Source organism: Canis lupus, chromosome 6 (assembly GCF_003254725.2).
Source record: "Canis lupus dingo isolate Sandy chromosome 6, ASM325472v2, whole genome shotgun sequence".
In the NCBI taxonomy this organism is placed as follows: domain Eukaryota; kingdom Metazoa; phylum Chordata; class Mammalia; order Carnivora; family Canidae; genus Canis; species Canis lupus.
Window position 1 is genome coordinate 69,039,040 of NC_064248.1, and position 24,056 is coordinate 69,063,095.

The following is a 24,056-nucleotide window of genomic DNA, read 5'->3' on the forward strand; positions in this document are numbered from 1 at the left end:
TAGTGTCTTATAATTTAGGTTGTATTTAGTTTAGACTTCAGTTTTACTTTAATAAGTTATGTAGCTTGTAGCTTATAACTTTGTTTTATCAGTAGAAATGGTAATATTTTCTAGTGGGATTTTCTGTAGTCTTTTGAAGTGATTTCATATGTGCCATGAATCTTAGATCCTGTAATCTGTTTAGCACAGTAGCACCAGTGTTAGCTGCAAATAGTAGGAAAAGTAATTCTTTTCAGTCAAGATTGGTTTTGGATTTGCCTTTGGAATTCTTGAATAGTCCGTTGATTTTATTAGTATGTGAAAACAAGCAAAGCTTTATAGCAAGAAATAAATACAGAGGCCTTAGGAATAGGATTTAAATGGTTTGTTTTCCTTTTTTGTATGCTTTTAAAAGACAAAATAGCTAAGTTTTTTAAATTTCTAGAGGTTACTATAGTTAAATAAAAAAATTACTGTAGCTGTCACAAATCAGTCTATCTGCTCCATTTGAAATGTATAGTGAAGGAACAGAATGAAATTTAGAGAATATAAGAATTTTGGCTACTTTAATTTGCTTGTTACAAGAGAATTTATAGCAACTTCTAAATTTAGAAATACTTAAGGTGTTTGTGTTATCACTAATGCTTAGTGTTAAGTTTTATGGCATTGTTTAACATTTGTAAAACCAATGAATAGACTTAAGTGCTTGATGGTAGAGATCAGTGTTTCTTAAACACTATTTACTCTTTTTTTTAATTGAAACATAATTGACATAACATTATATTAGTTTCTACTCTATTAATAATAAAACTTTTCACTAGTTAGATCTGGCAGGTTGACAACCCCAGTATCAAATTTTATACACAAACAGGTGTAAGGCAATCAATATTCTTTTTACCTTCCTTCTTACCTTCCTTCTTCCTTCTTTCCTTCCTTCATTTCTTTCAAGAGACAGTGCAAATAGGGGGAGAGGAGAAGAAGAATCCCAAGCAGGCTCCATGCCCAGCTTGAGTCCCAGTTTGGGACTTGATCTCATGACTCTAAGGTCATGACCCGATCCAAAATCAAGAGTTGGACACCTAACCAGCTGAGCCACCCAGGCGAACTGGCTATCTGCATTTTCTGTGTAGATTTTTGCCTTTTCTTTTTATTATGTAGGAATTTGGAATGGCATGCAGTGATAAATCATTTTAAAATGCCATTCGTAGCTTTCTGTGATACAGATGAATGAGGTTTTTTGTAGCTCATGGTTTTCTAGTAAGTTGGTTGAAATTACTTAAAAGTTTTAGATCATGTGCTTTTTTGTCATGATATTAAGCACATTGATGTTTCTCAGAGTTGTAATTTATAACCACATCATTCATGTTTTTTCACCTTACTTTTAGGGAACATTTGGATAACTATCTCTTGATTTATTACATCACATTTATTTTCTATTTACTTCCAAAATAATATTCACAAATTATTCTAGAGGGATAATCTAAACAAGACAAAATTATTACTTTAAAAGACCTGGCATATTTTAAAGTCACATTTAAGGAGAAAGTTGTGATCTGTTTTACTGCATTTTTAACCATTATAGATTTATTCCCTAGTATTGTAAAACACACACAAAATACTTTTCTATTAATGCATGAGTAATTATAGGCTTCTGGAAAATGAGTTATATCTACATTGGTAGTCAGAAAACGTATCTAAGGAGCTGTCAAATTTGTAAGAATCTTAATTTAGAATGAAACATTAAAATATGTGGATACTCTGAGAAGCATTTGTAAGAGTGTTAGCAAATTATCTTAGTCTATTGAAGATTGCACTTATTTTGCAGCCTAATATAAGGAATTATTTGTACAGTTTAGAAAATACAGTGTGAAAAAAAAATACAGTGTGTTATCAAAGTGTTTAGAAATAGCACTTTTGTCCACAAGTCTGTAAACAGTAACACATCTATAGTGACTATATTGTGGTTTCCCTTCACAGATATCAAGTTGTGCTAGTACATCCATATAAATAATTAATACCTGAAGTCTCAATGTAACATGGACATTAACAGTGATGACAGATAAATACAGACGCTTGGGAATCAAATACTAGGCGAAAAACACTTTTAAAAAGGTAAGAAAAATGTAATCTTAATTAAGGCCAAGCGGGCTTTAGTTAGTAGAAGTAATTGACTAAAGTTTCTTTTTCAGTGTATCAGGCTTTTTAAGAAACATCTGGGTGATCCTGTCTTTCTTAATACTGGTAGAACTCAGCTGTAAGTATCAGTTCTTCTGTGAAAATGACAGTTGCAGATAGACTTGCCTTGTAACTATCATAATGAGTGAGGTTCCTATAGTAAACCCAATCCACAATGGGTAGAAGGTGGACTGGAACTGGAATTAAGTGCTAGAATGGAATGTCCATGTATACTCAGAGACATATCTTAAACTGTAGATCCTCTGCCTCTGATGTTTGCCACTCCCACCACACACTGTGGAATGTAATGTTTTGCCATGAAAGGCTTTCAAGGTTGGGTATAGAGGAGTTGGCACTTGTTGGAGTTTTTGTTGTAAGAGGAGTGCATTTTCAAGTTAAGGGTTACTTTTTATAGGATCATGTTTTCACTGTACACACTCCTCATGTTAATTTAGAATATTTCTTAATGTATTAAATGATTTTATTTAGACAATTTTCCTACCTTGTGGTTTTCAAGAGTTTACAGGCCATATTTGGGAGAGGTTGCATCTGTAGATACTAGATATTAGTACTGATCTCCTAGCTGACTAAAACTGTAATCTGTTTACTTTTACTAGGCAGTAACTCTAGTTTACAAGGTTTGTTAACTGTATCATTTTTAAAATTGTAATCCTTCACTGTGACAATAGTGTCACTTTTAAAATACCTTCTTTCATTTTTATAGTAAAGTGACAATATGCATCATATAAACACATCACTCGTCTTTTTCTGGTGTTCCTCCTTGTTTCCAAATGGGCAGTCATAATAACCATTTAGCCAGATTCTCTGAAAAGGATATCATAATGCATTGTTATAAAATAAAACTCTTAATTAACCAGACTGTCCAAGAAATGGGAGTATAATTAGATTAATTAAAATACCTGGCCAACTGAGTCTTAAAGCTAAAAATCCTTATTCCTTTTGTCCTAGTTGAAAATCCATACACCAAAAATAATAGAAATTTCTCTTTGTAATAAAATCTTAATGCTAGTAGTCATCAAAGTTATCATATAGATATTTGAAGACTTAGTTGATTCTTTGGTGTGCATGACTTAAATTATTTTTGTTGGTCAGTCCCTAGTTTTGAATACTTGAAGGCCAAAGTTTGGGTAGGGCTCTAGAATATAAGAGTAAGAGATAATAAATTCTATATGAGAAATTTTATTAAAGGCAGTCTTTGGGTCACCGCAAAAGAATATTGCCCACAGACTCTAGAGAAGAATGGAGTGACATTTGGATGCAAACTAATAATGAGTTGTTATGAGGATTCAGTATATTTCAAGCTCTTTTTGCTTTGTTTTTGTTGGTTTTTAAAAATCTGTTTCCAGTTTCTTGGTATCTCTGAGGCTACAGAGTTGCTAAGAAATATCAAAGATGTTACTATGAATAGATATTCTGTTATCTGCTGTTTCCTCTTATAGAAGGGGTAAGTCTATTAGCATAAGTTAATTTGTTTCTTTAATTTTTTTTTATTATTTTATTTTAAAGAAAGGAATTTTGGGAGGTTCTAGTATTCTCCGTGGCTGAAGCTGAGAGTCTGAAACCCTGATGCTTAAGCTCTATTCTAGATCATAGCTCCAACTCCTTCAGGATATAAGGAAAAGAGATAATATTTCCACAATGATAGATCTTTGGTTGTACAGGTAAGTTATTTAGTTTTGCAGTAGTGAAGACAACTGTAGTTTGATATTTTTTTGTGGGTGGGGGGTAACTTGTATTTATATTCTTTATTCTGCATGGTATATTGTGCAGTCTGCCTGGCAATTCATATGAGTATGGAGCAATAGGGAATGGGTTAGCAATGATATATTTTCCCACTCTTCCCAACAGGGGTATAAATGAAATGATTAATGATTAAGTATGTTGGAATCTCTAGAGCATTATACCTATCTTTGACATTTTAGGTATTTTTGATTGAAGGGGGCATTATGAAATTCCTCGACTTTTGTTTCTCCTCAGTTTTGTTTTTTTTTTTAAGTATGTATTCATTCAGCTTTCTGTCTTTGTATCTATGTTAATCTATCATATATCTGTTTCTCTTAATGGGGAAGAAAGAAGAGATCCCTTTAAGGCAGTATGTATTAGAATTTAGCGTCAAAACACAAATATTAAGAATTGCATAAGTGGGTCCCCATGTTTCACTCTCCTACTTTTAACCTTATAGTGGTAATTGCTCAACTGAGGAAATTTGTCTTAAAAGGATTGTGTGACAAGGATAGTCTGAACCATTACTAAGCAACTCATGTTTATGTTCTAGACAGAAGAAACATATTGGTAACACTTTCAGTTGCTCTTGCTCTTTTTTTTGCCTTTTACTTTGGTTTGATATGGTATCATGACCAGTTTCCTAAAAATTGTTCAATTAATAAAACTAAATATTATGATAATAAATATCAACTAGAATGTTGATGTTAATGGAGGATTGCCAGTCTCTCAATTCCCAAAATAAACCATACTCCTTTGGTAATTATAGTGGAGCAAAAAGTTATAGGCATTATCTTTGAAAAATCTTTCTGATTTTTGAGGTGATAGCTAAGAGTAGTTATTCATTAGATGGACCATTTTTAGTTTAATGCTTATTATTCTTTTTTAGTTTATATTGATGTAGTTCTACAGATGTGATCACAAAGGCTGGATATTTATGATCTGAAATACAGCTGATAGTGTTTCAGAATCCTAGAGTTAGATTTGAGGTAAAAGTAGATTCAGATTTGGGGGAGGGTAGTTCAACAGCAAATAAATGGGTGAGATGTTAGACTTACAGGTGGTATGTGGGGTTTAATATGAATAGAAAGGCTGAAATTTGGTTGACGGTCCTTAATGTACTCTCCAATAGGATGAAGCTTATGAGGGTGAGGAAGAAAGGGAATCTATTTAATTCTAGTGATCGATCATATTCTCTTCTGTTCTAGGAAGTGCCATATTCATTAGTTGGTAGATAACATATAGGAAAAACTTCATTCTAGTTTCTAGACTGCATTTTGCCATATGAATATGTTAACAGTTTCCCTTAATTTTGAAACTAGAATGATTGCATTTCTAGTTCTAGTTGGGTGCTGGCTAAGGTTTTCATCATATGCCTCCTATTTAGTTAACTAACAAGAGTATTTTCTGAGGTAGTTTGTAAATAAGTTCCTTTCTGTTCCCTTAGTAGTTTAATTTTTGGCAGGAATATAATTTTGTGCTCTTCACTGAATTTCTTTAGTCATTGTATTATGCAGCTAAAATGAGGAAATCTACTTTAGTCTATAATGCTTTGCTAAACATGGCAAAACAATGTTGAGACTTGGTTGAGATAATCAGGACAGTTTTAGTCCCTTTTGGTAATTGAAGTTTGTGTTCAGTTTATTAGATAACTACAGAAAGTATGTGCCTTTACTATTTAAAATAGAGAAGATGAAGAAAAAGGTTAGAACAGAAGAAAAAAAATCAGCGTGAAGAGTGTTCAAATTTCATTTAATTTTCAGAATTTTTAATAATTTATTACCTTAGGTACATGCAATATGTTAATGTCAGGCAAGAGATTGGGTCCTCTATATGGTATTTCTTTAGCCAAAGTAATCATGGCTTTATTTATACATTTTTATTACTAGAGTCAAATAAGGAATTAAAGAATATATGATAAATGGGTCTAATTTAGTTTGAACCTGATGAAAATCACCTGGGAATCGGATTAATTGGTAGGTCTGGGGCAGGGCCTGATAATTCCGCATTTCCAGCAGGCTTCCAAGAGATGCCATGATGCTGGTTCTCAGGACACAGTTGCGAGAGTTTGAGGTACCAGAAGCGTCCTTGTATAAAACAGGTTCACTTTAAATGCGGTGCAATAGCATAGGGATTTGAGAACTGTAACTAAAACGGACTTTATTGTGGTTGATGAATGGGATAAAAATGCTTTTTAGGAATCAGAAGAAAAAAAGAGATTTAATCTTTCATAGTAATCTGTTTTGATCACTGGTATAGTGAAGAAATAGGCCCTTATTATAGATGGTGTTTTATAAGTATATATGATATATACATATATAATCTTAGTACTATGTAATATATATATGTTCCTTATAAGTAACTCTGAGTAATATTAAGAATAGGTTTATTTTATTAATAATGACAAGGCAGAGATTTTTGCTTTCATTTAGATTGATATGGAAAGAAAAGAAGAGCTAGGAATGTCTGTTACTGGAGTCGTTTGAGGTTTATATGCCCTTAATTGGCATCACATTTTAAAAAGTAAAGATTAAGAGATTCTTAATAAAAATTAAATTACATTTCCCTTGTGTATTTACATAGGTAATTAATAGTTGTCAGTAACCTTCAAATTTGAGAGCTCCAGATCTGGGTATTTGAAATAAATAAATTGGCTTTCATATTATTTAGTTTGTGCTTTGTTGAAACATCATTTGAAATTTAACTGAAATTTTTGGTAATTAAAAGTGGATATTTATGGGACATTCAGTATTATCTGTGATTTAAAATAGACTGTAATCTTCATGACAAGATTTAAGCAAAAGAGAATTGCATGTCATGTCCCTCTAATGAACCCAAAATAGTAAAAGTTTACTGTGTGAAATGTATTTCTAAGTTCTGATTGGTGTCCTATAGTTCTTGTTCATGAGATGGCTATAGAATTCTATAGAACAAATTATCATACTCTGATCCCAGGGCTTGTTTTGTCAGTCTTTTAAGATCTTCAAAAATTGTTAATTAAAAATTGAAAAAGTATGCCTCACTCTGAAATAAAACCAAATCAACTTATATATGTTTTAGGAAACTTAAATTCATTTGTCAACAAGCAGAAACAGGAAGACAATTCCCTTTAGTTTTTTTTTTCTTGTATGTGGTAACATATTGCTATTGCTTCTGTAGTTCTTCATAGCCTTTCTATTGTTAGACACTTTTGGTTGAGGCAAAGGAGAGATGATAGTTGATTTGCAGGGGGAGGGTTAGAATGGCATTTGAAAGGTAGGAGAAGGAGACTATGGGAAGCATGACCAAAGAGGGGGGTGGGAGGGTGCTATGAAACTACCTACTACAGTCATTGGCCTCTTTCTCTATCCATCCTATACCCCATTTGGAAGTTAAGCAGTGAAATGGAAAATTATCTTGCGAAAGCTAAACAGAAGAGGAGCAGAAGAATGGATGCTTGAAATGTTAATAGCTCCTTTATTCTGCTTTATGAGAGAACCTTTGGAAAAAAATAACCACTCACAGTTTATCCAGATGGATCAGTCAGGGCGTTTTTCAATTTCCCTTGCATTTCTGTCTTAGAAACACCAAACATCTACATCAGAAAACCAGCTCATCTCCCAAAATGCATTAAAACTGTGGCTTATACATATATACAGGAGTTCAAAGGAGAGGATGGGGTTATTTATGTGATCCTGATTTCTTAGATGTAATATTTGCTTTGGGGACTGCTTTTCCTTTTTCTTCTGTCCTCTTCAGCATACTTGCTTTCACTTGCTATAATTTATAGCTCTACTTCTAGAGACTAGGGAGATTTGGCTTTGCTCTCTGTTTTGCTTTTAGCTATTGTAAGCCAAGGTTGTGAAATCTGTTCATCTGCTTGATTAGAAAAATCCTACCGCAACTGAAATATTTCGGATGTCACATAGTTTGTTATCGAAGGATTTGATCTAAAACTCATTTTATTAAAAGTGAATTAAGAAGAGCAGAGCCTACCACTTTACCTCCCAGGAATGTTTTGAGAAAACATAAGAAATGATTGGGATAGTTTTCTGATAGCTGCTATATAAATTCAAGGGTATTATTTTAATAACCAAGATGAAATCCTGTCTTTCAGGGAAATCTTTTCTGGGCCTTTTGTGCCTGTGATCTGAATGGCAGATACACAGCAAGGCGAGTTAAAGGCATGGTCTCTAGAGCCCTGCCCTGCCACTTAAGTGTGTGGCTTTGGACAGATTACTTAAATGATACACATACTCACCCTTTTCATTTGTAAAGTATGGATGATAATAGCACCTTTCTTAATTGTTGTGACTTAAGTGAGTTAATGTACGTAAAGCATATAGGACAATTCCTGGAACATATTAAGTGCCATGTAATTGTTAGCTATTACTGGTATCATTTTTGGAACTGTTAATAAAATAAATTATATCACTTTATTAATATAGGCTATACTTGGATTTTAAAGTTAATAGCTTTATGCTTTTGTTTTAGGTGTATTAACTATTACCTTTTCTCATTATTTTGTTTACATTTTTGAAGGTTTCCCAATGAGTGGATCATGATGACCGTATTGTAGGGACTTGCCATAGTATGGCTGCTTCCCGATCTACTCGTGTTACAAGATCAACAGTGGGGTTAAACGGCTTGGATGAATCTTTTTGTGGTAGAACTTTAAGGAATCGTAGCATTGCTCACCCTGAAGAAATCTCTTCTCATTCTCAAGTACGATCAAGATCACCAAAGAAGAGACCAGAGCCTGTGCAGATTCAGAAAGGAAATAATAATGGAAGAACTACTGATTTAAAACAGCAAAATACTCGAGAATCATGGGTAAGCCCTAGGAAAAGAGGACTTTCTTCTTCAGAAAAAGATAACATAGAAAGGCAGGCTGTAGAAAATTGTGAGAGAAGGCAAACAGAACCTGTTTCACCAGTTTTAAAAAGAATTAAGCGTTGCCTTAGATCTGAAGCACCAAACAGTTCAGAAGAAGATTCACCTATAAAATCAGACAAGGAGTCAGTAGAACAGAGGAATACAGTAGTGGACAATGATGCAGATTTTCAAGGGACTAAACGAGCTTGTCGATGTCTTATACTGGATGATTGTGAGAAAAGGGAAATTAAAAAGGTGAATGTCAGTGAGGAAGGGCCACTTAATTCTGCAGTAGTTGAAGAAATCACAGGCTATTTGGCTGTCAATGGTGTTGATGACAGTGATTCAGCTGTTATAAACTGTGATGACTGTCAGCCTGATGGGAACACTAAACAAAATAGCACTGGTTCATATGTGTTGCAGGAAAAGTCAGTAGCTGAAAATGGGGATTCGGATACCCACACTTCAATGTTCCTTGATAGTAGGAAGGAGGACAGTTATATAGACCATAACGTGCCTTGCACCAATTCAGAAGTGCAGGTCAAGTTGGAGGACCACAAAGTAGTAACTGCCTGCCTGCCTGTGGAACATGTTAATCAGCTGACTACTGAGCCAGCTACAGGCCCCTTTTCTGAAATTCAGTCATCCTTAAGGGATTCTGAGGAGGAAGTAGATGTGGTGGGAGATAGCAGTGCCTCAAAAGAGCAGTGTAATGAAAACACCAATAACGCCCTGGACACAAGTCTTGAGAGTATGCCAGTCTCTGGAGAACCAGAATCATCATCTGTTCTAGACTGTGTTTCAGCTCAAATGATGTCTTTATCAGAACCTCAAGAACATCGATATACTCTGAGAACGTCACCACGAAGGGCGGCCCCCACCAGAGGTAGTCCCACTAAAAGCAGTTCTCCTTGCAGAGAAAATGGACAATTTGAGGAGAATAATCTTAGTCCCAATGAAACAAATGCAACTGTTAGTGATAACATAAGTGAATCTCCCACAAATCCTGATGAGATTTCTCAGAATGAAAAAGGAATATTTTGTGACTCTGAAAATTATGGGAGTGAAGGACTAAGTAAGCCACCCTCAGAGGCAAGACTTAATATTGGACATTTGCCATCTGCCAAAGAGAGTGCCAATCCGCACAATACAGAAGAAGAAGATGATGATCCTGATGTTTATTACTTTGAATCAGATCATGTGGCACTGAAACACAACAAAGAGTATGTGTAAATATGGTAACCATGAATTCTGCTTTGTTTATTATTCCCCACGTTTTCAGTATCTATTCATAAATGTCTGTTCATAGCATTTTTATTATAGCTAAAATTAATGCTTTAGCTGAAATTTTAGGTTTGATGTAATGGTTATCTCAACTCTTAAACTCCAAAAAAAGAAAGACTTTAAAATTCAACTATTACTCTTCTCAATGGCAGTATGGTTTTCTAGTTTTGATATTTCACACATCTCAATTAGGAAAGACATGTGGAAACATGGTTGATATTTTTGTTTACTAATGTTTTATACCATTTCAGTTAATTTGTAAAATGGAAACATCTTTAGTTATCATAATACATTCTGATTTATAGTTGTGGAGCTTTATCTTGAAGTATCTATGCCTTCCAGACAGTATAGAACAATTAATGAGTGCTTAGACTTACAGAAAAGGTAAATCCTGCAGGCTATAAATCTACTTTTATCTTAGTTACTTCTATCTAATTTCCAATGAAAACTTTTGATTTAAAAAAATGTACTTTATGCATTATCTTTGACTTGTGATTTGCAGAGGTAGATATTACTGCTAATATTGTGATGGGTAATTGTATATTATAATTAGCATTAATTAGAAAATTAGTCTGTTGTATAGTTTACATAAAGCATTTGAGACAACTTTCTCCTGATTCTAAATTATAAGAGAGACTATCTTAAAATACGATCATTTTTTTAACCTTTGTAATGAAGGCACTTTCTAAAATAAAGAATTGAGTGTCCAAGTTTATCACAATTTTGCTTAGATTTGCTTTAAAGTATTCTGAGTAGTAACACAAATGAATTGGAGTTAACTCTGAATAATCCTGAAAGGAATGTTAATGAACGGTGAACAGTGCTTATAAATACCATGATCAACAACAGTAAAGGACATATATAAGTTAATCACCTTTACTCCTACAAAGTAAGCTTTTGAATTACTAGCACAGATTTTATAGGCTGTGTAAAAACACTGATTTGAGGAAACTTTGTGATGTTCTTATGGTGACAATTGCCAGATTGTGGTATGTATCAGATCAAAGTATTAAATACTTGTGGACCGTAATCATTTTTTGCCATATATTACAGATAGTTCACATTTGTATATGATAATATGGAGGCCTTTTAGCGTATGTTTCTTTTCTGAAAATTTTCCTTTTTTTTTTTATAAGTAGTATTTTAATGTTTAGTTTAGTAGAAGTCCTTTTATCTGAGCATTTTATTTATTTTGTAGAATGGTTAGCATTTTTGTGTGTTTGAAATATTTGAAGTCCAATTTGAGGTAGAAAACTCAAGAAGTGAGTAAGTGAAGCTTTTTTCAATTTCAGATAGAGTTCTTATCATTAGTATTATGCATCAGTTTTTAAAAACAGTTGTTTATCTGCAGGCATAGGAAGCAGAGTATTATGTAATAGAAAAGCCAAGAACTCAAGAAGTGTGCATTTTTATAATATGATACTCATTATTTCTCTTCCTTTTTATTGTTTCTTTGGCAAAGAGATTCTCTCTTAAGGCTTAGCTGGTATGTTGATGGAAAATATTTTTCTATTCATTATGTTACTTTTTTGTTAGAGCTCTTGGTGATAATTCTCAAGGATGATAAACCTATAAAACAATTGTCTAAAGTAAAGAGTGATGTTTTATATCCCTAAGCCTTTGAAAATGAGAGCTATTAGGTTCCTCAGGATATACAAAGTCCTTTGGAATTTGGATAGTAGTTGCTTTTTATAGGATAGTATTTTCAAATTAATGTCTCATTTGGTGACTTTGGGCAAAAGAAATCTCTCCTTCTTGCTTTGAAGGTAATACTTTTTGACACTTCCACTTTTAACTTTTTATCCCCCAAAGGAAGCATATTGGGAGGAGGGAAATGGGGAGTGAGAGTATCTTCGTTAGAGATAATTTAAAGAAAATTGAGAGAAGATGCTTGATCAAGTTAGATGTAATCTCTTTAAAGTTCTTATTCCTTTGCTTTTTGTTTAGAGCCAAGAGATGGTTGGATATAATGTTGGCTTTTTTTACCCAAATTGTCATTGCAAAAAATAGCATCCTGATACTTGTCTTTGAAGTCTCAAGTTATTTTCTGGCTGTTTGAAAATGCACTTGGGGTAAAGAAAAAAAAAGATAAATGGGTAGTTGGAATGTTATTCTCCTGTACACACAGATGTACACATGTACCCCATCAAGTATATTTTTTTCTTTCTTATTCACTTCATGCTAGTAAATTTCTCCAGATAATTGTGAAACTGGGAATTGGGCATTACCCAGATTACGCATGAATATCTTTACCAGTAGGGAATGAGTAGAGTACATCCTGATGGCCAGATTAAAAAATACGTTACTGATAGAAAACACTGAGTATGGCATTGTTCTTTGTCCAGGGCCAGGAGAACATAGCTCTTCTTTATTCCAGTTGCAGCTCTTTTCTAAACTAACATTATTTAATTAGCAGCTGTATATCCTACCATTTAGCCGATAATTTATCTGTCTTGTTTGCAGGGGTGTTACATATAGGGTCATCTAATGACTTGTAAATGTTTGAAAAGATACTATGCTATAGAAACCTAGCCTTAGATCTGTTTCATGGTAATTAGACCATAGGCCAGAGAAATGAATTTGTGAGCATTCGGGATACTTAACCCTGTTTCCTCTCTAAATGCCATCCCTCTTATTCACATAAACCCACAGTGTGCTTTTATGTATGTATTTTTCCAAATGGAGAACTCTCCTAGGCACAGGGGAGACTGAAGATTTTTTTTTTCTGGCAAGATTCCAGGTGTGGATTATTTCACTAGATGTGATTTCTCAAAGAGTAGTGAGTGGGGAATCAGAAGAAGTATATTTTATTTCAAAACTCTGGTCTTTAAGATGAAAGATTCTGTTAAAGTGGTAGATGATACCTAATGACTCCCTTTTTGGCCTAAATAGCCAGACTGAGATCACGTACTTAACATTTGCCTTTCTCTTTGGGAATTGACCTTTTGTGGATTTTGAATGGGAAGCATCGAATCAGATCTCTAGATTTGAAGTTCTGGCTCTAGGGAGAGCAGGTATGGAAGTTTTTAGGTCCTGGGTTTTTATTTATTTATTTTTAAAAGATTTTATTTATTTATTCATGAGAGACACGGAGAGTCAGAGACATAGGCAGAGGGAGAAGCAGGCTCTATGCAGGGAGCTCAATGTGGGACTCGATCCCAGGACTCCGCCATCACACCCTGAGCCCAAGGCAGATGCTCAACTGCTGACTTACCCAGGAGTCCCTGATCCTGAGTTTTAATATTCGGAGCTTTTTTCCCAATTCACAGGGCAATGACTGGAAAATAGATACTCAAAAAGAAAATGTGATTTGGTCAATCTTCTCTGAATTCTCATTGTATGACTACTTAAGTAAATTATTTGAAGGGACTTGGATAACTTCATTTAAAGATCTTATAACTTCATGAACAAGCAGAGGATGAAAAGTCCGATTAAGACTTTGTGGATTCTTGAGTTCTTCTGATGGGTTAACTCACTGATAAGATCATTAATGTTTATACCAAATTATCAAGTTTCTAGATAATGAAGTATAAGAGTAAGCTGGTTGCTTATCAAAGAGTATTGCTCATGTAGTCTCTAGGTAAGAAGTTTTTAAGCCATATTAAAGGATATTTATAGGAAGTGTATTTTTAAACTTGGTTCTCTGAAAATAATGTACTTTAAATAATTTATGATACATTCTTTTACACTATGCTTATGTGAATCATTTGATATCTTCATCAGTTTCAGAGGCTACATAGAGAAAATCCTCATCAGGTCTTGCAGATTCACTTCCCATGAGACTACTTTCATTGTTTAAGTTTCTTTCAAGGGACCAGAAGACTCCAAGACTAGAGATGGATTTTGCTTAGAAAGTAATAGAGGAGTCATCCTGCCCTAGATAAAATAATGTTACATTTGTACTGTGCTTCATAAGGTGCAAAGTGATTTCCTCTAGTTTCTCATTTGACACTCCCTATAATTCAGAAGTAGCATAGGTGGTGTTACACAGTCCTCATTTCCTAACTCATAATTAATGTTTTAATGTTATTTATTGAAAGTATGATGAACTACTGGTAGATATAGGATTAGAACTCCCATATTCTAACTCCTAGTCTGAATTACTCCTGGTTATCTCATCCAATAAAGACTTATTCCATGGATTTTCAGGTTTCTAGGTTTAAAACTCATAAGGAGCAGATACTAGTTACTCAGTTTTCAAAATTCTTTAGTCCGAGTTTAAGCTCTGTAATTTTAATTATGATTATCTGGTTTTATCTGTCAGAGAATCCGCATTATAGGTAAGTAGTAACCTGTTTATTGAATGAAATGCTTTCATGTTCATCGTTTTTAAAGAACATTCTATTAGTGTGTCTGTGAAGAATAATTGCCCTGTACGAATGGAGGATATAAAACTATGGCTACAGCTTGGCTTTAAATAGATAATTTGGATAATTTGCAAAAAATACTTTGGGGGATGTTTACAATGAATTGAATTAAAGTCAGAGGTTATTAGGGAAAACTCATGCATGGTGTACTTTCTCAACTAATTGGAAAAGACCATGGAATATAACAGCCAGATTGGCCCTAGTAGTTTGGCACACATTTTAATGAGAGGAGGGAAATAACTGTCCTTAGTATGAAGTTTTTGGTTGTAAGAGGAGTGTGCCATTGACTAATCAAAATAATCAGTGCACAGTGAACTCTTGTTTTTTTCCTTTGAATGTCCCCATCTTTTATTTCAAGTGATGTGAATAGTTTCGAAAAGTAGTTCTCTATTGTAATCCCAGTATATTTATACCCAAGTATAATTTAACTTTTTCTTCTGCATTTAGAGTCGTTTTTGCAAACAGAGGTTATGTAGTGAAATTTTTCTGCCATCACCACCAGAGTATCTCTGCTTTTGCTTATGCTAAATGATTTGGGCTTCTCAGCTTTTTTATGTTCTTATAATTTAGCTTCTTTTCTATATTCTTTTAGAAGTTCTGTGACTTCTTAGAATTTTCTTCAGTTTTGTTGACTTTCATTTTATTGTCACTAATGCTATCATGCTACCTTCCTCTGATAATTCAGCCTTCCCTTCTGAGTGCTTTTAGTTCTCTTTACACTTGGAAGTCAGAATAACCAGGCTTGTTAGAATTATGTGTTAGGATTCTTGAGTGATGCACTGAAGAATCTCTCTTTTGAATGCACAGATAAGCTTTAGTGTGCAAGGAGATGTTTGTTTTAATTGTATGTTTTTTTGTGTGCTTGCTTTCTGGTTTGGAGGCTGTGTCTTACATAAGTTACCAGATGTAGAGAAATAACAGTTGTTTCTTTATATATGGCAATAAATACTCATTAGCAAATAGTAAATAGTAAAACCTATTTAAAACAATTATTATTTATTTGAGACTAATTGAGGCTTAGCCTTTGTTGTAGGAGCTTTAGCAGTTTTTTTGTAGGCTTTAAAATGTTTTTACATATTGGTAAGCAGGCTCCTATTTAAATATTTCTGTGATGACTCATGCCATCAGATTATAATGTTTAGTAATAAATGAGAAAATCTGTTTTGTGACTTTTCTGCTTCTCTTCAGTGATTTCGTATCTTCAGTGAGGTCTGTGTACTACTATTTCCTTTACGTTATCATTTCTCTTTAACGTATAGATTTTAACTTACAGAAATTTGTGAAGTGGTGAGAAGAGACTGAGCAGTTTAGGACACTCTTAGGATTCTCTATAGTATGTTATGATTTAATTTTCACTTACCTAGTAATATTTGTATGGTAGACATTTGAAATGTGTTGAGGGTCTGGATTTTGTTCTTTTTTCTTTAAAAAGTATTGAAATTTGTTCTGACAGGCAGTTGATTTACTTGATAATAAGCTTGATTCTATTAAGCTTTATGTTTTAGCTCTGTTAGGGGGAAATCCAGAGTAGCCTGTATTCTAGATTTAGTTTAGCCTTAGTCCTTGGCATGGCCTTCCTGGTGTCGTTTAAAAAGGTCTTTAGCTGGTTGAAACCTGAAAGACTCGAGCCTCATGGAAACATTGATAATTGTTCTCGGTACAACTCCTTGATAGTTGTTTTTTGCTTGGTCCTGTGGAATCTCATGTTTTACACATGCAGCTTTGTATGTGTAAGACTTAAAGAGACTCCTGTGCAGATACTCGGTGTTTCCTTTTTCTGTTTTGCTTCTTCCTCTTCAGTGCTCTGTCCCACAAATTCCAGCTGCCTCACTTCCCCAAACTCTGTTTTCTCTCTCTCTGCTCAGCAAGACTGCTTCCTGTTCCACACTACTGATGGTACTCCACATAAAGGATGATCATAGTGTGCCGGATTTCATTTGTTTGTTCTCTCTCACAGATGAGAGTCCTGTACTGCATGTGTCTGTTGTCCAGCAATAATTGTTTCTGTATTTTCTCCATTTGTGTAGTTGTGGATGGCAGAAGGATGGATATCCAGTGTTAGTTACTCTGTCATTACTGAATGTGGAACTTTATCTGACTTAATTTCAGTATGCACTAGGTATGTTTTCTTCTTATGACACTCCCAGCCTAAAGTTTGACCATTTGGAAGTTATTTATTTATTTTTGTGACATTCCTGTGACAGTGAGGCCTAGTTTTTACTTATACCTTAAAAATTAGTTTAAGCAATTTCTAAGAAGCTGAAGTCAGAGAAATTGGAATAATACCAATTTGAATTGAAGTATGAGGGTAAAAGAGACTTGACATTGTTTTAGTTGTGTTGATGAAGTGTTGCTATGGTTTGAGCAGAAGTAAAAATTGGGTTACTGGTTCAGATACAGTTCATGAGGATCGGTAAAAGAGAAAGTGGCACACAAGAAGATACGAAACAACGTCTACTAGGTTTAAAGTGGTAGCCATAAGAGATAAAGGAGTAAGGTAGCTAGGTTTTAGTTATTTTCTTAGACCCTTCAGGTTTTTTGGGTAGGCTATATTTGACGTACTGTATTTCAGAAAGCTAGGGTGAATGTGCCCTTTTTATGCCTGTCAGTTTAATCTAGTTCCTTATAAATGTTGAGTATTTTGCAGAAGTTTTATTTTCTCTGATAATATTTTTACCATTTATGTTAAGTTGGAGAACTCTTTCAGCTTTTGTTGTTGTGTCTTTTTACTTATCCTAAATTATCCTTCCTCTTTATTTTATTTTATTTTATTTTATTTTTTTTAAAGATTTTATTTATTTATTCATGATAGTCACAGAGAGAGAGAGAGGCAGAGACACAGGCAGAGGGAGAAGCAGGCTCCATGCACCGGGAGCCCAACGTGGGATTCGATCCCGGGTCTCCAGGATCGCGCCCTGGGCCAAAGGCAGGCGCCAAACCGCTGCGCCACCCAGGGATCCCCTCCTTCCTCTTAATTTTAAATGTATTTTTCATATTTTAATGGTCCTCAGAATATAAAAGCGTGAAATTATTTCATTATGTTTAAACTTTTAGTTGGAGAGAAAGGGTCATGCTAATAATTTATTGGCAATGAGCGTAGAAAGTGCCATTGAACACTAGTTAACACCTAAAGTATATTCTTAATAAACATTTCAAAATACATGTATGAATATAAAGAGTGAAGTTAAATGAACCAAGTGTAATATTTTAAAGTACCTTTTTTTAAGGCACCAGTCATGACTAGATAATGTTTTTATTTTTAAAATGATATCCCATTGGGTACCTGGTGGCTCAGTGGTTGAGCATCTGCTTTTGGCTCAGGTTGTGATTCTGGGGTACCAGGATTGAGTCCCGCATCAGGTTCCCTACATGAATCCTGCTTCTCCCTCTACCCGTGTCTGCCTCTCTGTGTGTCTCTCATGAATAAATACAATCTTTAAAAAAAAAAATGCTATCCCATTTAAATCTAGAATCTTAATATTTTTAAAAGTTTTATTTGTAAATTACTTTAAAAAAGTTGGACTAGGTTTGAGGAGCACTCCCAATCCCCTTCTATTACAATTTTTAACTGGCAGTATTCTGCTGGGTAAATGTCTGTAATTTCTGTGATTGTCATGATTTGCATGATTTGATTTCTGTAGTTCAAATTAATAGATATATCTTTCTCTACCCTTCCCCTTGCTTTTGGTACTGCTTAGGCTTTCGTTATTGACTTCTTATTTTGTATGCTCTCTTTTGATATTTTCACACACTGCTGTGGCTGAAGTTACCGTCTCTATATTGATGGATTTCCAGATGTATATATCTCTAGTCAGATTATTCTTGAGCTTCAAACTGCTTACAAGATATATCCATTTGCCTTTCAATTTTAGACATGTTCTCAATGGAACATATACACATTTAACCAGTGCGTCCTTCACGTACATCCAATATTCAACACTGTCTTTTCACTAAATTGGTAGTGTCTTTCACTTGCCCAGTCTAGAAGAATGGAAGTAAATCTCAATTACTCCTTCACCATAGTTCCTCTCCCACCAGTGTTATTGATTCAACTTTCTTTATTCTCAGTGCCACTTTTTTTTTTTTAAGTAGACTCTAGTGTAGGGCCTGAACCCACTACCCTGAGATCAGGACCTGATCTGAAATCAGTAGTCACGTGCTTAACATACTGAGCCACCCAGGTGCCCTGAGTTGCCACTTTTTAAATTTAGGTCACTTTCATCTCTTCTTGATTACTGGAAATGCTTCCTTAATTGCTTTCTGCAGTGCTAGTATATTATTTCTTCAATGGACTGTAGCTGGAGTAAATGTTTTTAGAATAAAATCTACTCTTTAAAATCAATTATTGCATGATTTTTAGACATTCTTTTACTGTTTGCTTCTCTGTATTCTAAACAGATTAAACCTTTAATTCTTTGATTATTACGTCCTTTTACTTGAGGCTTTCACATATGCCTGAGTGCTTATTCTAGCCCACCCTTACCCCCATCTCCCTGATTATCTTCCTTTCTCTGTCTGCAAAGGGAGAAAGATGTTGGATGTTTACATTTCCTATCTCCCCAAGAATGACTGTCTTCCCAAGATTGACTAATTGCGCCTTGTGTGCTCTGCGATAGCAACATGTACACTAGACCTCAAGCTCTTTGAAGGAGCTATGTCTTTCTAGTTGGTTGATATATCACTGGAGAAATGTCAAGCTTATCCTGCTTTGAAAATGTCAGAAAAGAATTATTATGCTTTGCATAGTAGAGATTTTTTTTTTTATGCCATTAGTTTGACTTCTAATACTCTGGATTTATGAAATTTATTACTGGTAATGATTTCCTTTTTTTACTTAAAGTCTAGATCATAAGTTTTTGAAAGAAATAAGCTATGTAATCATTCACATCGTTAACTCAGGAATTGTAAAGAGATAATTGGGATGGTGGGAGATGTGGAAAAGAAGGGTGTGTCTCATGATTAGTTTGGTTGTCTGAACACATTATCAGGTGTGAGTATATGTTCTTATATGACTGTATGAAAAATGTAAGCTCGGTTGTTAATACCAGACCCCAAATTCAAGTTTGAATTATAAAACAAACTTACAAATTTGGTATGATCAGAATGTTTTGTATAGTTTGAGATATATATTTACAACCTAAAGTTTTGCCAGGAGGCTTTAGAAAGCAATACAGAATGATAAGAATTTGGTTGGGGTTATCTTTATTGAATTGAAGGACTTGAAAGAAAGTGTGTGTCCCTGTCTAATTTATGTGTCTGTCCTAGTTAAAGATTTTCAGTAGAGGATGTCACTCAGCTTTCTCTGTATAACCTCGTAATTTTGAGCAGAAGCTAGAAATAATTAAAAATACAAGATACATCCTGTGTCTTTGAAGTTATTGTAAGATGACTGCATACAGATGGCTTAAGAGATACATAGTTTGGGGACGCCTGGGGGGCTCAGTGGCTGAGCATCTGCCTTTGGCCCAGGGCATGATCCTGGGATCTGGGATCGAGTCCCACATCAGGCTGCTTTCGGGGAGGGGAGCCTGCTTCTTCCTCTGCCTATGTCTCTGCCTCTCTCTGTGTGTCTCTCATGAATAAATAAACAAAATCTTTAAAAAAGAGAGAGATACGTAGTTGGGCTATATTTGAGGTATGTTGTCTGGCCGACTATGAGTTTATAACTAGTGATTACTAGCTTGTCTCTATTATGTGAAATTATTATGTATTTGCAATTCCAGAGTAGAATGGGTGATCTAAAACTCTAGGGGAAATGTGTAAATCTGGATGTGACTGGTGGTCAGGATTTTTTTCTAGATGATTATGCAGCTTCTATAATATTGACCACAATACAGCTAGTTGCATTCAGTTTCCTGAATTCTTGAGAAAACTGAGGATTTTCTTATTTATTTAATGGGCAGCAGAGCATAGTTCATTGAGTGATAGTAAAGTGATAGTAGCAAGCTCCCGAAGAGGGAAGGGACCCAAAATGGTTGCCAGAAATTTAATAATTTTATTGAAAAGATGTAGAAAAACACGTCCTAGGAACCAGTTGAAAAGACCTCTTTCAGGGTTCCTTACCACAAGAAACCTAGAGTCTTTGGGCGGGGGGAGCCCACAATTTTTTGAAGGCTATAAATATGTGGACTTAAAAAATACTGACATACTCTTTTAAACAGTTCCCTGCAAAAACTTTTGTGTGGTACTTCAAATAGTATTCAATTTGAATGCAAGGTTGTTAAAATCTAGTAAGTAGTAAGGAGCTGTAGGTTATTTTTAACTGGCAAGGGGAACAAACAAAGTCAAGGTAATTAGAGCTGGTTTTAGTAACAGCTGGTTGATTGCAGAACTCTGAAAACCCACTCAAAAGTATATCAAATATAAAAAAAGGTTTATTTTAAATAGTAGGCAGTCTTATGAATATTCAAGGTCAGGAAATAGAGCCTGGCTAGGCCTCATGTAATTGTAACCTTTTGGTATTTAAGATGATACTCTCTTACCTATGCTTCTCTTTGTGCAGTACAGACTCGTTTTTCTCTTTTCACTGATGCTTTTTGCTCACTTTCCCTGCATAATTTTGGTTTGCAAACAGCAATGACTTTTCACCATGCTTGCCCTGGTCCCAACTTTCTACTTGACCTTTCTTCTCAGATCCTCTTCACATTCTGTAACAAAAGGTTATTGACTGTACAGTAGATTGACTTCTCTGGGTCAGGTTTTCATTCCTGGCAAATTATCATTGGTCCAGGGTAGAGTTAATGGTTGGCGGTGGGGAAACAAAGTCTGCCTTGGCCTATGCTTTCTGGAAGGAAATCTTTCAGAAAAGATGTTATTGGGTAATGTATAGGCTGTCAGAAGATGATCATCATAGACCATTTGGTGTTTCAGGTACAATTGTATTCTTGACCAATTTTCTATAAAATGAATAGAAGTGGCACAACTACTATACTAATCATCCATGATATTTAATTTCTGCGTAGTATTCCATTTTATGGATGTGTCATCGTTTGTTTATCTATTGAAGGACATCTTGATTGTTTCCAGATTTTGGTGATTATGAATAAGATTGCTACAAACATTTGCGTGCAGGTTTTGTGTGGACATAGGTTTTATTTTTATTTTTTTAAGATTTTATTTATTTATTCATGAGAGAAGCAGAGACATAGGCAGAGGGAGAAGCAGGCTCCATGCAGGGAGCCTGATGTGGGACTCGTTCCGGGGTCTCCAGGATCAGGCCCTGGGCCAAAGGCAGTGCTAAACAGCTGAGCCACTGGGGCTGCCCTTTTTTTTTTTTCTTTTAAAGATTTTATTTATTCATGAGACAGAGAGAGAGGCAGAGACATAGGCTGAGAGAGAAGCAGGCTCCATACAGAAGCCCAGTGTGGGACCCAATCCCAGGACTACAGGATCATGCCCTGGGCTGAAGGCAGGCGCTAAACCGCTGAGCCACCCAGGACGTCCCCTGGACATAGGTTTTCAAATCAGTTTGGAATGTACCTAGATTTGTACTTGCTAGATCTTATGGTAAGAGTATGTTTAGTCTTCTGAGAAACTGCTAAACTGTCTTCCAGAGTAGCTGTACCATTTCGTATTCCCATTAGTAATGAATGAGAGTTCTGTTGCTCTGTATCTATCCTCAGCAGAATTTGGTATTGCCAGGGTTTTGGATTTTAACCCATCTAATTGGAGTGTGGTGGCTGGCCCTGCTGTATTTTTAATGCATACATAAGCAGAGACCTTTTTGATGAATGTAAATGTAAGTGAAATAATTTTAAAAGTTTTGACTTTTAAAAGGTTTCTTAAGGATAATGTTGATAATTATTAAAACAAAGATTTTTTGCATAATTAATTCCCTTTTTATAGATCTTTTCAAAGCTCTTTCAGAAGTGAAGCTTTCATTAGAAGAATAGTGAGGTGTTTTATCATGGAATAAGAAATTTCTCAGTAATCTATTCACCTGCTTTTTTTAGTTACAGTATATAATACACCTTATTAAAATTTATTTGACCTAAAAGATTAAAAAAAGTGATAACTATTTTTTTGATGTTAGAATTACAGGGACTTCATTTTTTTCATGATTTATATTTTCTGTTATATAACTAGAAAATATTAAAAAGTCAAACATATGAAATTTATTCTTATAAAGATAAATTAAGGGATTTAAAAACCTCCCCACCTCCACATTAAGGAATTTAAAAAGAACCTCCCCACCTCCAAATCTTCATTTTCTGTTGTGCTAAGGAGGGAAGAGCAAAAGCATCATGCAATCTGTACATTAGAGAGAACACTGCAGAGACTTTTTTAAAAGTCTCTTTACTATTCTCTCTTCATACTGAACAGTAACACTAGAGATAAACCACAGTGGTTCCTCAATCTCAGCCCACTCATATATATACTAAGAAAAAGTAATTCTACATAGCTGAGAAGCAGGATTTAAAGATAGGTATCTGGTTTTTTTTTTTCTTTTTAAAGGTGTAGAATAGGAGTGGAGAATAAGTTTTATTTCTCTTGATTCTAATAAAATTTAAGTATTTATTATATTAGTTAAGATTTGGTTGTCACAAATTCATTCTGTGGTTGCTATTTGAAAGTATACTCCTCTAGGGGCTCCTGGGTGGTTCAGTTGGTTAAGCATCTGCCTTTAGCTCATGTTGTGGTCCCGGGATCCTGGGATTGAGCCCCATGTTAGGCTCTCTGCTCAGTGGGGAGTCTGCTTCTCCCTCTCCCTCTGCCTGCTGCTCCCCGTGCTTGTGCTCTTTCTCTCAAATAAATCAAATCTATTTTTAAAAAAAGTATAACTACTCTAAATGCAAGTGAAAATGAGCTTCTAGTTTAAGAGAGATGTCAGTTATACCAACATTTCTCTGGAGATGGAAGAGTTATTTCTCCATGCTATTATGTTAGGGATTTTGTGTTTAGTACTAAAGTCCAGTAAGCTAACAATAGCTAGATGATGTTTTAATGATTTACTGAAGGCAAAATGTGCCAGTTATAACCCAAAGAAGTGATAAAATTAAAGATCATCAAACACTTTAAATAGTTTATATAAGGGCACAGTCTGTAAATACTGATTTTCTTGGCAGGGAAAATTTTTCTCTTAGCTATGAAAAATAAATGATGTTTCTATTTTTAATATGCAAGCTAATTTTTTCTAACCAGATTGTACTTTGCCTTTAGAATTTTTTCAGTCAAAGCCATGTAAGTAAAAATTTCTCTCTTAAAGTTTATAGTTCAAATAAATTGTGTATACAATTTAAACAGAGGCAAAGACATTGTTAATTTTTTTTTTTAAACCAGAAAACAACATAGGGATGTGTTTACGTTTGAAGAGAGTAAGGGCTCATACTATCAAATACTCACCGAAATTTTTTGAGATGTTCCTAGACCTCAGAGCATTTACATTCAAAAGCAAACAGATAGTCAGCAAAGTTAGTGATCCAGGGAAGGGGTGTAGAACATAAGAGGATGTTGAGTTGCCTGTTCTCACATAACTTTACTAGAAATATTACTTCTGGTACATGGGGCATACTGTTTGTTCTCTTGATTTATGAAGATTTAAACATTCAGCTCGCAATTTTTTTGAATTGTATTGCAGTTATACATTATTTTTGCCCCTCAGTTAATAGTTAATTTCATTCAGCTTAACTGTGAGTAGCAATTTCTTTTCTAATA

General features: G+C 34.6%; 1 protein-coding gene across 5 annotated transcripts in view; it reads left to right on the forward strand.

Moving 5' to 3' along the window:
* The window catches only part of ZZZ3 (zinc finger ZZ-type containing 3), a 103,184-nt gene that overhangs the window by 35,577 nt on the left and 43,551 nt on the right, over window positions 1-24,056 (forward strand). For 2 of the 5 annotated variants that reach the window (XM_025417939.3, XM_049111774.1), the window contains 4 exons: window positions 1,957-2,091; window positions 2,169-2,233; window positions 3,682-3,836; window positions 8,419-9,974. The exons of 2 other annotated variants lie outside the window; for them this stretch is intronic. In XM_025417939.3, the coding sequence (XP_025273724.1) occupies window positions 8,470-9,974 (1,505 nt within the window). In that variant the 5' untranslated portion in view covers window positions 1,957-2,091; window positions 2,169-2,233; window positions 3,682-3,836; window positions 8,419-8,469. Of the gene's footprint in view, window positions 1-1,956; window positions 2,092-2,168; window positions 2,234-3,681; window positions 3,837-8,418; window positions 9,975-24,056 lie in introns of those variants that run through there. One more of the 5 variants, XM_035717860.2, reaches the window with a different exon arrangement.